The sequence below is a fragment of the Heloderma suspectum genome, chromosome 2, assembly GCF_057233095.1.
Source record: "Heloderma suspectum isolate Gila_16-S chromosome 2, 16-S_ref, whole genome shotgun sequence".
In the NCBI taxonomy this organism is placed as follows: domain Eukaryota; kingdom Metazoa; phylum Chordata; class Lepidosauria; order Squamata; family Helodermatidae; genus Heloderma; species Heloderma suspectum.
Window position 1 is genome coordinate 172,898,840 of NC_139459.1, and position 14,266 is coordinate 172,913,105.

General features: G+C 40.6%; 1 protein-coding gene across 1 annotated transcript in view; it reads left to right on the forward strand.

Annotated features, from left to right (window-relative positions):
• The window catches only part of WNK3 (WNK lysine deficient protein kinase 3), a 125,162-nt gene that overhangs the window by 44,232 nt on the left and 66,664 nt on the right, over positions 1-14,266 (forward strand). Inside the window, exons 2-6 of the mRNA XM_084836117.1 lie at positions 464-636; positions 2,895-3,115; positions 6,456-6,613; positions 9,990-10,078; positions 11,349-11,568. Of these exons, the coding sequence (XP_084692243.1) occupies positions 464-636; positions 2,895-3,115; positions 6,456-6,613; positions 9,990-10,078; positions 11,349-11,568 (861 nt within the window). The remainder of the gene's footprint in view (positions 1-463; positions 637-2,894; positions 3,116-6,455; positions 6,614-9,989; positions 10,079-11,348; positions 11,569-14,266) is intronic.

A 14,266-nucleotide genomic window follows, 5' to 3' on the forward strand; every position in this document is an offset into this window, starting at 1 on the left:
GTAGAGTAGGCTTGGTAATGAGCTCTTACCTGTATTCCGTCAGACCCACTGTGAGCCTTCCGCCATTTGCATTCAACCTGTCTGCCAACCTGCTTCATAGCCTTCTGCTTTCCAGTAAACCAGTGAGCCAGTTAGGTCTTGCTCAGTGCGTATACCCTGCAAGTGTGTCAAAAACCAAGGCGTTTAGGGAAACTTTCTTTGCTCTTTCATTTTTCTGAGACTTATCTCCCATTAAAAACACATTTTTAGAAGGGTTAGTCCGTAGCAGCATTCTTCATTCTTTTGCTTACTATGCCTGTGTCCATTGCTTATATCACTGGTAATGCTTTTCCTCTCACTATGTGTTTAAAACAGAGTGATGTGGCCCATATTTGACTAGACTTCTAAGCACTGCCATAATAGATGTGTTAAGTAACACTATAGACAATATAGTGATTCTGTGTACATATTTTCTTCATTATAGGACAGGAAGCTGACCAAAGCAGAGCAGCAGAGGTTTAAAGAGGAAGCTGAGATGCTCAAGGGCTTGCAACACCCTAACATTGTCCGATTTTATGATTCCTGGGAATCAACAGTTAAAGGAAAGAAGTGTATTGTATTGGTAACTGAGCTGATGACATCTGGAACACTGAAGACGTATGTATCTCCTGAATGTCCCCATATAGGGTTTGGTTGTGTGTGCAATTTTTCATTAACAAGTTTGGTGTAGCGTGTGTGTTTTTAAATGTACATTCACATCTGCTAGCACTCTCCATGCTGTGTTTCAGGCACGCTCTGACTGTGGTTGTACTGTAGGCTAGCCACCTCCATATTCAGGTACATCACATTGTGGCACATATGGGAGATATGAAAATATCTTACCATATATGACATGGTGGCTTGCCTATTACCTAGCATGGATAGAATCTGTTTCGTGCAAGTACATTGCACTGAATAGTGTTGAATTTGGATAAGATGCACTCAGCTTCATATACCTGCAAAGCCGTAAGACTCATTGGGTGGCTTTAGGTAAATCACTGTTTTGAGCCTCCCTTATATGATAGATAAATATAAGTGAAACAAAAGTTGCATATGAATAGGACATGTTAAGTGTTGTAGAAATTATAACATGAGTAGTTAACACTGGTGTGTAGGTAGGTTTGTAGAGAAAGAAAAAGCATGCTGTACTGAGAATTCTCTTGAACAAGTGCTCCATGGCAGTACTGAAGATCAAGTAAATTACAAAAATGCTGCAATTAACTGTGTCAAGGATTACTGGTTTCAAGATGACAAATCCCATACATTATATAGATTGGTTACAGTCTGGAAGGGAAAATGTGTTACAATTTTTGTTCTGGAGCTGTGAGCGCACTGCTAAGTAAGTGGAACTTCTATGTTAGCCTTTCCCAACCTAGAGCCCTCCAGGAGTGTTGGACTACAGCCCCCATCACCCCAGCATGCTGGCTGGGGTTGGAAGGACTAGTAAATTAACCCATCTGGAGTACAACCATGCCAGAAAAGACTTTTGTATCTGAAGGAGTATTATGGAATCTATAGTATAGCTAGAAACATGGATTATATGGTTGGAGGTGAGAAGCCTGTCATGTAATGTTTGTCTGGACTTTCTCTGAGTCCCTCCCAGCCCCCAATTTGGTAAAAGGCAAGTGTATTGTTTCCCTGATATAGAAAATTGTTCAGCAATAACCTACCCAGAAATGAAAATTAAAAATGTCAAATAACTTCATGTTTACATTTGACTTACTCAGAGATGCTACTACTTGAATTTACAGGATATTTTTTGAGAGAGAGCTTGTGAGATTGGCTGTGGGAAGATTGCCATTATCAAGTTTTGAATGTATGTTGGGTCAGTCTTCTGGAGATGTCTATTGCGCTTCGATAAGTTCTTGTCTGAAAAGGATAAATTGATGGGCCTCCTGTTGAGCTCCAAGAAATCTGTATAGATTGGGATGCACTTTGGAGGACATCATTATATAGACCAATATAATTATTAGTATAGAGACATAAAATTGGCATTGGTTGCATTTGTTTTCTAGGAAATCAGACTCTCCTAAAACTTTTATGCATGTGTTTGTTCTTATGTATTGGTTTTCTGTACTATTGGAGGGGGTGTGTGCATTAAAAATACTTATATTCCTTCTTTCAACCCAACCTCATTTCTCCCGGGGTGATGGTAGCTGAAGGTGGGTTTCTATAGATTATTTTCATGTACAGGCAAGTTCATGTGGGAGCAGGCAGTTCTTTGAATACACCAGTTTTAAAGGTTAAAACAAGCATTTAGAGTTTTGCTTAGAATCAGAATGGTAGCTAGTGGTGGTCTTTCAGTACTGGATTAATATGATAAAATATACAAGCCCCAGTTAATAATTCATGAGACACATTTTGAACCAATTGAAATTTCCAGTCTTCAGAGGGAGCCCCACATATAACACATTACATGGAATTTGTTGTAAATAGGTGAGACAGATTCAGTTGTATTATGTTGAATCTTTTTCTTTTGATATGCTAACCCTGTGGTTTTCAGCTCTTCTTCCATTGACAAACCCTGGTAACATGTCATGATATCCTACAGAATCCCAAACAACTCTCCTTAACCTCACCCCAAAGAAAAAAACAAATTAAAACTTTGGTAATAAGTAACCATTTATTTAACAATTACAAAATGGAAAGGCAAAAGTATTACTCATTTAATAATTATAACAGAGTATTATTCAAGATCATTGAAGTGCTTGAAGTGATAGGTAGTAAAATATCACAGAACCCCTGGGGGATGCTCACAGAACTTAATGGTTCCATTGCACCTTGACTGAAAAACACTGCTCTGATCTCATATGCCTGGATTAACTTGATGCATAAAAGCTTTTTGACCATCTGCAGTTGTATTGTTCTCTTCATAGGTACTTAAAGCGTTTCAAAGTCATGAAGCCAAAGGTCTTAAGGAGCTGGTGCCGACAGATCTTAAAAGGGCTGCATTTTCTGCACACAAGGACCCCTCCTATCATCCACCGTGACCTGAAATGTGACAACATCTTCATCACAGGACCCACTGGTTCAGTGAAGATTGGCGACTTGGGATTGGCCACTTTAATGCGCACATCGTTTGCTAAGAGCGTCATTGGTGAATATAGCATGTTTGTGTGCTCCACTGGAGAGCCACTTGTTATCTTGTGGTGTGTGTGTGTGTGTGTGTCTGTGTCTTTTTGAGGAGGCTGGAATTTGCAGTTGCATCCAGGCAGAGCTACTGCTTTAGTGAAAACAGTTCAGTATCAGATTTCCTAAGACGGGCTCAAAACCAGTTCCAGTATACCATTTCAAAACTACGGGATGATTAAGGTCCAGCTCACAGATGTTGTCCTTGATTAAAAAGCATCACTGACACACTCAAGCATAATTTTTTCATGTATATCTCCCCATATGTGAACAGTGGAACTAGCCTCCAGTTTAAAGATTGAAGGCTGAGCTGCCATAATGTGGTTACTCACTCATCTGCATTAATTCATTCATGTGCTATTTGCTAGCCTGCAGCCCCTTTTCTTGATCACACAAATTGTCCTCTTTTAATGGAGGATGCAAGTCCAGTTTAATTAGTTAGATAACAAACCCAGTGAATAGACACTGTCACTTTTAGGGTAATTTAGATGGTTTTATTTTTTTTAAGAGAGATAATATAAGCTAATGTTTTTTCCACTTATAAATAATTATTAGCTTAGTATTGGCTCTGCCCCTCCCCAAACCCAAAACTTGCAGTTACTGACAATTAGTAGTAGATTTTTTTGTTTTTTAAATATATCTGTTACTGAGAAACTCTTTGACATTAATTGTCAAAACACTGATGAAGTTTTGTTAAGGCTTTCTGGATTTATCTTTGTTTTGAGACACACTGAACTGCTTTCCTTCCTTATTTCCACTTAATCTTACTGTATAGACCTGTAGAATTATAAGGCAAATCTTTAAAATGCCTTCTTTAGCTCAGTCCACTCTAGTGAAAGATTAACTTTATGATATGTTCGTTTAAAATATTCCAAAGTTGGGAACTCCAGAATCTTGAACACCAGACATTTTTTCCTATGTATTAGAACAATTTTCCACTCCTGTTTTGGCCTGCTTCCTTTTCTCCTTTCCTTAGTGGCTATAAGAAACAACTGCATTCGGGTGACCAGCAATCAGTCTTCTTTATGCAAATGTCATAAACTCCCCTTACCTTCCTTAAATGGTTCCAGAAAGAAAACAATTTATTCTGTACTATAGAATCTATAGATTACACATGCTTATGTCTGGATCCTAGGACTGGCTGTACCAGCAAACAATTGCCACACCAGAACAACAACACAAAAACATGACTGTTTCCTGATGTTCCGGCTGAACATCAGGAAAACTTCCTGACTGTTAGAGCAATATGACAATGGAACCAATTACCTAGGGAGGTGGTGGGCTCTCCCACACTGGAGGCATTCAAGACGAGGCTGGACAGCCCTCTGTCGGGGATGCTCTGACTTGGATTCCTGCACTGAGCAAGGGGTTGGATGAGATGGCCTTGTAGGCCCCTTCCAACCCTACCATTCTATGATTCTGTGACATTATACTTGTATTGGAAGCAGATATACAAGATTGGTTGATTAAACCGCTGGCTTCCCCTCATTTGTCTTGTGCATTTTGAATTAACTCACTCTTATAGGTGAAGTAATTTTAATGTTTGTATTTGAGTTTAGCTTAGGTCAGGTAGGAAGCATTCTGTTGTATCTATGCTGCAGTATGTCTATAGAGTCAGACATACATGAGCAGAAGTCTGCTTGCACTACTGGATTTCTTTGTTCTCTTCTCCCCCCTGCACCTCCCTCGTGCCCCAAATCTGCTCCAGAGGGTCCCCCAACCCACCGAAGCAGATTTGCAGGGCACATGGGGGAAGAGGAAATCTGTTTTACCAGCAGTTGTCTTTTGCTGGCAAAACAACACCATTGGATACAGCCCAATAGGATACATGGAAATATGTACATCTAATATTATGATCATGAACTTGAGCACGCTCCAGGAGAGAGCGGAGGACAGGAAGGCCTGGCGTGCTATGGTCCATGGGGTCACAAAGAGTCGGACATGACTTAACGACTGAACAACAACAACAATATTATGAACATATATACACTACAGAGTGAAGACAGGTTTAACAGCTTTTCCCTCTCCCCAGGTCACCTTAGGAAATGTAGTTCTGTGAAGGGAATCTACAGATACTGAACAAACTACAATTCCCAGGGTTCTTTGGGGGAAGTCAAATTAAGTTAGTATATTTTATGATGCATCCATAACTAACACTTTCTCAATATTCCCACTGGACCAAACACTTCCTCAATATTCCTACTGGACCAAACGCTTTCTCAATATTCCCACTGGACCAAACGCTTTCTCAGTATTATCACTTTTGTTCCCACTGGTCCAAAAAGCTTGAGGACCCTTGCTATAGAAGTAAGATTTTAATCCCACCCACCCACACACACATACACTGCTTTTGGGTTTTCAGGAAGTCAGAACATACAAAATCAGGGTGGGAAGTGCAACACAATCTTGCGGTGTGGAGTGCTTTATTCAGGATTCTAACGAGCCAGCCATGCCTTCTTTCGGGATATTCCATTTCATTCCCATTCTTCTCCCCTCTGTTTTTCCATTGTCCCCACAACAGACAGTTGGCAGCCCATGCCCACTGAGTGTGCTTAGTCCTCATTGGACTGTTTTGGTTCCCCCCTCCCCCTGCCCTCCCTTTAGGGATTTTTTTTATAAATACATTTTTGAACTTCTACAAATCTTGGGAGGTTCCCCAAGCCTGCTGATACTTCCCTGTTGTGTAAAGGATGGTGCTGTTTTAGCTATATAAATTCCTTGGAGAATGAGTTCATTATTGGCATATAGCAGTGATGGGCAGGCCTCAAACTTGTAGGATGTACTTCATTTTTTATTTTTTACTAGTACTCCAAGATCCACCAACTGAAGCCAAATAGTGCAAAGTAGTGGGAAGGGTGGGGTGGAGAGAACAGACATACAGTTAAAGAATGGGGTGGCTCTGAACACATGCTCAGCTGAGAAATGTATTTTCAGTACTAGAACTTGAGCTCACAGACCTTTTACACAAAAATTCACTCTTGGGTTTCCCTTCCCCCAGCTCTCATTTAGACTAAAATCCTAAATTAGAGAGTAAATCCCATTGAACACACTGGACTTAATTCTGAATAAGGGTGTTAAGAATTACACTGTAAGAGAGGGAGAAAGCCTTTTGTATTGCCATTGTTAAAGAACTGAGAGTCTGAAATCCTTGTCATTCTACTACAAATCACTGAGTAGATCCATACCCACCATCTGGCCACCCCTGGTATATAGGATGCTATAACATGGAAAATGGGAAATGCTCATTGAATCACTGCAGCAACCTAAAATGCATGTAGGAAAGCAATAGCCTTTTTTCTTTTTTTCAGGAACTCCTGAATTCATGGCTCCAGAGATGTATGAAGAACATTATGACGAGTCTGTGGATGTCTATGCTTTTGGAATGTGCATGCTGGAAATGGCAACTTCTGAATACCCTTACTCTGAATGTCAGAATGCAGCTCAAATCTACAGAAAAGTAACCAGTGTAGGTGTAAATTTAACTCCATTAGGGTTAACTTGTACATTGGCAGCTTAAGGCATCTAAGCTTGTTAATCAGAATTAATGCTGGTCCTATTGCCCTGCAAAGCAGCCACTAACCTTAGTTTGGACTCATTTCCCCAGACTTTACTGAATTCTTTCTAGAATAGATGATCTTTTCAGATATTATGTTCACAGAAAAAGTTTAAATTGCTGTTTGTTGTTTAGATGGCACAATATGTAAGTTAAACTTGTCGTTTTATATTGCTACCCTAGGCCCAAAGTCAAATGGAACAGACTCTTAGAACAAACCATTATTTCTGTACAGCTCTTTTCAGTGTATTGATCCATGTTGCTGCCCATTCCGAAAGCTTACCAGCTGCCTTCCCATAGTCACTAGTGGGCCAAGCAAGTGTCAGCCCTCTACCCAATCTTTTTCTTCCCAGCTGGCACACTCTTTCATAGTGAGACTGGCAACTCAAATGATAACTAACTGTGTTGATTCATAAAAAGTAACTGAAACCACCACAGATGTTTCTTCTCTGCCTAATGTGTATGCTTTGTTCTGTAGCTGTAATGAATGAAAATTACAAAATAGGATCACAGAAAACAGATCAAAGGCGCAAGATTATGTGTGTGTGAATGAGAGAGAGAGAGAGAGAGGTGGGGGGGTATTCACTAGCAAAATAAATAGGGCTCTGCTTGTTGATGTTGAAGGCATTTCCTCAAACTGGTTGTAGTTTTCACCTTTTTCTATATATTGATATTCTTCTACTTGGCTATAAAGTCCTGCCAGGAGGACTAGTCTAAAACATTTTGGTAATGAAGGAGGAAAATCCAAATGGAAAACTCTTTCCCCCACGATCTGTTGGGAAGATCTCCTGTTCAAGTGCCATTGACATGGAGGTACTGTGTGTTGTACAGCCATTCATTTCCACAGGGCTTATGAAAGGCCCTGTGGGCCAAGCTCTTATTTCTCACTCTGGTGGCCTTGATGGCATCCAAAACCCACCATCTGAAGCAGCTGCCTCTTTTTCTGTCATGGTATGGAGGCTGTCTCTGGGTATTGCCCAGTCTAACTTCATGAGTTAATTGTTTAGAATACCAGATTATTTGAACATGCTAGCAAGAGTACTCAGTCTTTGGTGATATTTACACTCATCCATTATGAAACTGATATATCTCTTGTTTAGAGTGTGAGATTGTGTGTGTGTGTGTGTGTGTATGTGTGTGTGTGTAATAGCTGCATTCTAACTATAAATGTGCCTCTAAATAGAGACCACCGTTTGTCATAGATTGCCTATAATGTGTGTGTTGTGTGTGTAATCAGTTGTAGATAATATAGAAATATGTGGGGATACACACACAAAAGAAAGTGCTGGAAAATATGAGGGTTTTTTTTTTTAAAGAAACTGTTTTTAAGTGCTCAGTTTTGATAGTACAATAAGGATTGTACTATCAATCAATCCCTTTCAATATTTTGAGAACAAAAATATATTTCAGTTTTCTCAGATTAAATGTTCTCAAAGGCTTAAATCCAGTGTGGTGCAAGCAGACTTCTGCTCATGTGATAGGACTTCCCCTTGCTCTCCTCCCCCTGCAGACCCCTGTGTGCCTTGCGGAGGGTGGGGGCTGCAGTGGGGAAGAGAAACCCATTCTGCCTCTGGTTTCTGTTCTGCTGGCAAACAGGGTTGGATACAACCCACAATCTGGGGCTTTAAAAAATCTATTTTGAAAGTATTGGAATACAGCTGTGCAGAGACAGATAAACAGGCACACAATTTAGGTACATTTCTTTAGCTTTATCTTTGAATACATTTTGATAGCACTAAATAGAGGAAAAAATTCAGAAGCAGTACTTAACAGATACCTTCATAATAAATAATAATGAAAAATAACATATTTATTACCTTTGACTTTCAGAGTATTTTACATACCTTCTTGGTAATCCTGTAAGAGTGACCAATATTATCATTTTCATCATACAGATTTGCCTAAGGCACCCCATTGGGTTCCCACCTATGATTATTTTTATATCCTACACTTTCTCCTAGGAAGCTCAGGGCAACATGGTGACTGGCCCAAGGTCAGCCAGGCTACAATCCTAAACACACTTGCTAAGGAGTAAGCCCGTTGAATACAGTGGGACTTATTTCTGAGTAAACATGCATAGGTTTGTGCTTCCAATGAGGTCCATGGCAGAGTGGGGATTAGAACCCAGGTCTCCCTGGTACTAATCCAATTCTCTAATTGAGGGATAGGTAACCTGGTGTCCTCTAAATGTTTGGACTACAACTCCTACACTCCCTGACCATTAGCCATGCTGGCTGGGGCTAATGGGAGTTGTAGTCCAAAACACTTGGGGCTCCTTCACGTGGGGCTTTTATCCTGCTGTGGAGATTGCTTACTCACAGAAATTTGCGGGTCCTGTACACGATGCAGCCGTCCTCCAGGGAACCTCCCTCTCTTTGTGAGCTCTATTGTGTTGTTTTCCATGATGACGAAAGTCCAGCATTTTCCCTCCTCCCACCATGGAGTCGATATAAATGAGGGTATACTGTTTAAAGTCGCTTTTATTGCAAATAAAACAACAGCACCACCTAGTGACTTTGTAATGAAACACATAGAAGTTTAGTTTTTTAAAAAAGCCATGCGGAAAGGACCTGATCTAATCCCACAGAGATTCCGGAAGCAGAAGCCCTGGTAAATTTTAGGATTTTTAGCCTTGTATGATGAAGCCCTTGGGGGGCACCTCTTAACTGCTAGACCACACTGGCTGTCATTATCATTTCCAGGAGCTGAGAAGAGATACTAGAAATATACTTTCTAGGAGTTGAGGACTGAGATTCTCACCATTGTGACAAAATGTTTTACTGGATATTCTGTGTCCCATATTCATTTATATAACGCAAATAAGACTGGAATATAGCTTTTCTTCTTTATTAGGTTAATTTTCATGCACAATCATGAAATGTTCTTATATCTGGGTGTGAATGGCCAGACAAAGCCAAAGGAGGAGATTAGTCAAATCGATTAGAATGGATTTTGACCCCTTTCACAATGTAGCATTAAGCCTGGATGTCCAGCCTGATCTGATTTAGAAGCAATAGCTGGGATTTTTTTTTAAAGTGCGTGGGGGGCGGGGGGAGAATAATGACCAGTTTGCAAGACAGTTGGACTGAAATCAATATGACCTACTTCCAAGCAAATGCCTTCAGGATCAGGGTTTGTATGGCTAAGATCCAAAATTCTACTGGCTTAGGCTGCTTGGAAGAGCCTCGTCACTGTAAATGGGGGATTTTTCCATAGTTCTGTCTTAGTTTTAGCAGAGATAACTCCTACTGGGTATTATCTATTAACAACCACATCCCTTCTGTCTTAGGGCATTAAACCTGCCAGTTTTAACAAGGTGACTGACCCAGAGGTGAAAGAGATAATTGAAGGCTGCATTCGGCAAAACAAGTCTGAAAGGTAGGCAGGCCCTCCATTTTGTGCCCCTCCAGTTGCTTTGTGCACCATAAATTAAGAGGTTCATAGGGGTTTGCTGGTATTGGCAACAAAGGGCTTGATTAAGCAAAGCATTCCTGCTTCATATAGCACTTTTAAGCACCTGCGTAAGCCCCTTTGAACACAAAGGAAATTAAGCTTGCACAATGTATATCACATGGCTGAACTGGGATTTGCTTGGCTCATATCCAAAATCTTTGAGGAGTGTGAGGAACTGTATATATAGGAAAGTGGAAGGCCCCAAGAACCAAAAAAAAATAAAGGAATTAAAATTATAGTGTGCGTTTGAACAGATGAACTTGGATCCCACAGCACCTGTGCTTGGTTCGTGGAGGAGTGCGGGATCTGGTCATTTAAAACAGAGAGGTGGGACTTGCTGGTTCTCTAGGTTTTCTAAAGTGATGGGAGGGGGGATTCTGCATTCCTTCATTTTGAGTTGTCATCTATGCAAAGGGAGTAGGATTAGACAAAACTGGAATGTTAGGTGTTCTCTCTCTCCCTCCCTCCCTCTCTCTGTTTGTCCTTTACCTGTAGCATGGTCTTTGGGGTAAGTGAAATGCACATATCTGTTTGATTCCTCTTGAAGGTCTGATGAATTGGAGCCCTATTGGATTCAGAAAAGCATTGGCGGAAGTGGGTGGGTGGAAGGTGACTTTCTCAGCCTCTCTTGTGGGCTAGGGCCTTCCTAAACGGGGTGGGCTGTGGCACAGTGGGCTGAGGGGGAAGGGGGAAAATCAACCAAAGACTCCCTTCCATGAGCAGAAGAGGCTTTTCAGGGGACTGCCCAGGGAGGAGGGGGCAGGATAGTCACCTTCTGGCAATCCCCTTCCACTGATGCTTCTCTCGATCCAAGCCTAAAACATGGTGTGTATACCAGGTTACTTCTGGACTTCTCTCCCTACGGAAGTCCATTTGGTCTCTGCTATATCTGCCTTTAAGCAGACCAACAGTTTTTCTGTTTCATTTAGCATTTTGTTAATGTGTTATGCATGCTGATGATGTTTTTATCTGGTTTGGGGGATCATTTTATTTACATTATTGTTTGTTCTTGTTTTAAATGTTTGTTAGCCACACTGGGAGGGTTTTTAAGAAATCAATGAATTTAATGCATATTAGGGAAGGCCCCAAGGGAAGTGTAATACTTGTGAGAAGAGCAGCCCACCAGTTGTCAGTATACCTCTGGTAGGGGACTAATAAGGCACTCACTCTGTCACCTTTTGCATCTTACAATCAGACTATCCATCAAAGACCTCTTGAACCATGCCTTCTTTGCTGAGGACACTGGACTCAGAGTGGAACTGGCAGAGGATGATGATGGACTGAATTCTTCCCTGGCGTTGAGACTTTGGGTGGAAGATCCCAAGAAGCTGAAAGGCAAGCACAAAGACAACGAAGCCATTGAGTTCAGCTTTAACCTGGAAACAGATATCCCAGAGGAAGTGTCTTGCGAAATGGTGAGTATTGCCATTGCTTCCTGTGCCACTTTTCTCTCTTGTGTGACAGAATTTCCAGCTACTTCTTTTGCCTCATTTCAAACATGGGGGCTTGTTGTGTGCTGTTTTATATCCACTCTTTTACAGTCTCCTTTATTGACCCTTGTATTGTCATAGTTGAGTGCTATTGTGTCATAATTCTACTATCCAAATGTCTTCCACTGGGTAAACCTTGTCTACTCTGTTGTATAGCATTCAGAGTTTGGTTTACAACTTGAAATGTTTTTGCAGCCCAATCCTAAACAGGATTACACAGAAGTAAACCCAACTGAGTTCCATAAAAGTTTATTCCCCAGAGGTATGCTAGCCTAGAACCTTCTCCATGACATGCTAGAGTCAAACTACAAATTCTGTCCCCAAATTTGTTTTTCTTTCTTATAAAGCAGCTGTGGTGTGTGTGTGTGTGTGTGTGTGTGTGTGTGAGAGAGAGAGAGAGAGAGAGAGAGAGAGATTTTGGATCAGAGAGGGAGGAGGATCTTCATCTTTGACCCTGTGCTGATTCTCTGACATAAATCACCCTGCCCGCTAAAGCTGCTGTTCTAGATTGTCCCTAGTTTTCTATGTCCTGGGAGACTTTCAAAATCAGGGTGAGTATTCAAACATTTCACCTTTCCCCCGCAGTCTGAAATGGTAATAAATAAAAATACTGAATTTTGTCTTTTCTCCTGTTTCATTTTTCCTTGTTGTAATTTTATTACCTCTTTTTTGTTTGTAAGCAATCTTGATAAATATTACTGGAGGGCAGGATATTTATTTATTAATTTATTAATTAGTGCATTTATTAATAAATAGATTAATAAATATACAGCCATGTAAACAGATACCTCACATGAGACTGTTGATTGTGTTTCATCTCTTCGTTATGTCAAGATGAATGGAGAACTCTATTCCACCCATTATCCATTGTATTCAACAAGATAGTGAATTTTCCTTATAAGGCATGAGACTTTCAGGATATTTGTACAGACTGAGAAGGAACCTGAGGCCAGATAGGGAGCAGTGGGTGAGCATTTTCCCCAGCATGACCTCTGAAGCTACATGAAGCTGGGGTTTTATCAGAGTTGGCAGGTTTATACACAGTTACAATATGTTGATGATAAGCCAGGCAAGAGGTGATTAAGATATTGTATAAGTATAGGCAAGTATCTTCTTTCCTCCCTTCCTTTTATGGCTATGTTTCCTTTATCATCCTTTGCCCATGTTATCTGTTTAGACTGTAGATTCTTTATTCTGCCTCACTTGTTGCCTTGGTGTTGTTTTCATAAAACATTTGGCTACACAGCAACCTGACAAGCAACAGCTGATGATACGGAAAGGAGTCATAGCACTGCATCTGTTCACTTCTTTTTGTGTGTGTATGCAAGCGAGTACTGCTTAAGCATCACCCACCCACCAGCCAGCTATGATGTTTTCTGAATTGTTATCTCAGGATGCTTTGTTCTATATCTTATGGACTGGAGGCATATTGTTCTGCTCTGGAGCCTTTGTTTTGCTTTTTCCCTTCTTCTTGCTTTTTCTTTTTTGGCTAGATTTGTAGAGTGACTTTGCTGAGCAGTTGGCAGTTACGAACCTCTCCTTTGACAGCTCCACTTAATACAACAGTTATGCTGAATCACTTGTCATTTAATCTAGACAATAGACTGGATGAGAACTAATAAACTGAAACTCAATCCAGACAAGACTGAGATGCTCTTGGTGGGTGGTTCTGCTGACTGGATTGAGGGTGTTCAACCAGTCCTGGATGGGGTTGCACTCCCTCTGAAGGAGCAGGTTCGTAACTTAGGGCCACAGTAGTTTACACTCTGGTAACCTCCAGGTTAGATTTATTCTGTGCACCATATGTGGAACTGCCCTTGAAGACGTTTTGGAAGCTGCAGCTTGTGCAAAATGTGGCAGCCAGATTGATTACAGAGACCAGAAGATCTGAACATATAACACCAATTCTGGACTGCTTGTATTGGCTTGCCTGTATGTTTCCAAACCCAATTCAAGGTGCTGGTTGTAAACTATAAAGCCTTACATGGCTTGGGACCTAAATACCTGACATAGTACCTCTCGTAGTATGAACCTATCCAAACAGTATGATCATCATCTGAGGCCCTCTTCCAGGATCCTCCTCCAAGGGAGGTTCAGAGGGTGGCAACAAGGGAGAGGGCTTTCTCAGTAGTGTTCCCCCGATGGTGGAATATTCTCTGCCCTGAAGTTCGCCTGGCACCAACACTGTCATCCCTTCAGGGCCAGGTTAAGACTTTCCTCTACACCCAGGCATTTAACGGTATACGATAAAGTTTTTAATTGGTCCCGGGATGTTTATTATTGATTGTTTTAAATTGTTTTGTATGTAAATGGTTTTATATTATGTCTGATTGTATTTTTAAGGTTTTAATCTTTTTTAAACCACCCAGAGAGTTTTGGCTATTGGAAGGTATAGAAATGTAATAGATTATTATTATTGTTGTTGTTATTTATTACATTTCTATACTGCCCCATAGCCGAAGCTCTCTGGGTGGTTTACGGAAGTTAAAACATTAAATACAATATAAAAAGTTTAAAAACCATTTACATAAAAGCACACAGACAATATACACAAACAACATGTAACTAAAAACAACTTTGAACTGTTAGTCATAACTAAAGACACATCCAGGACCGATTAAAA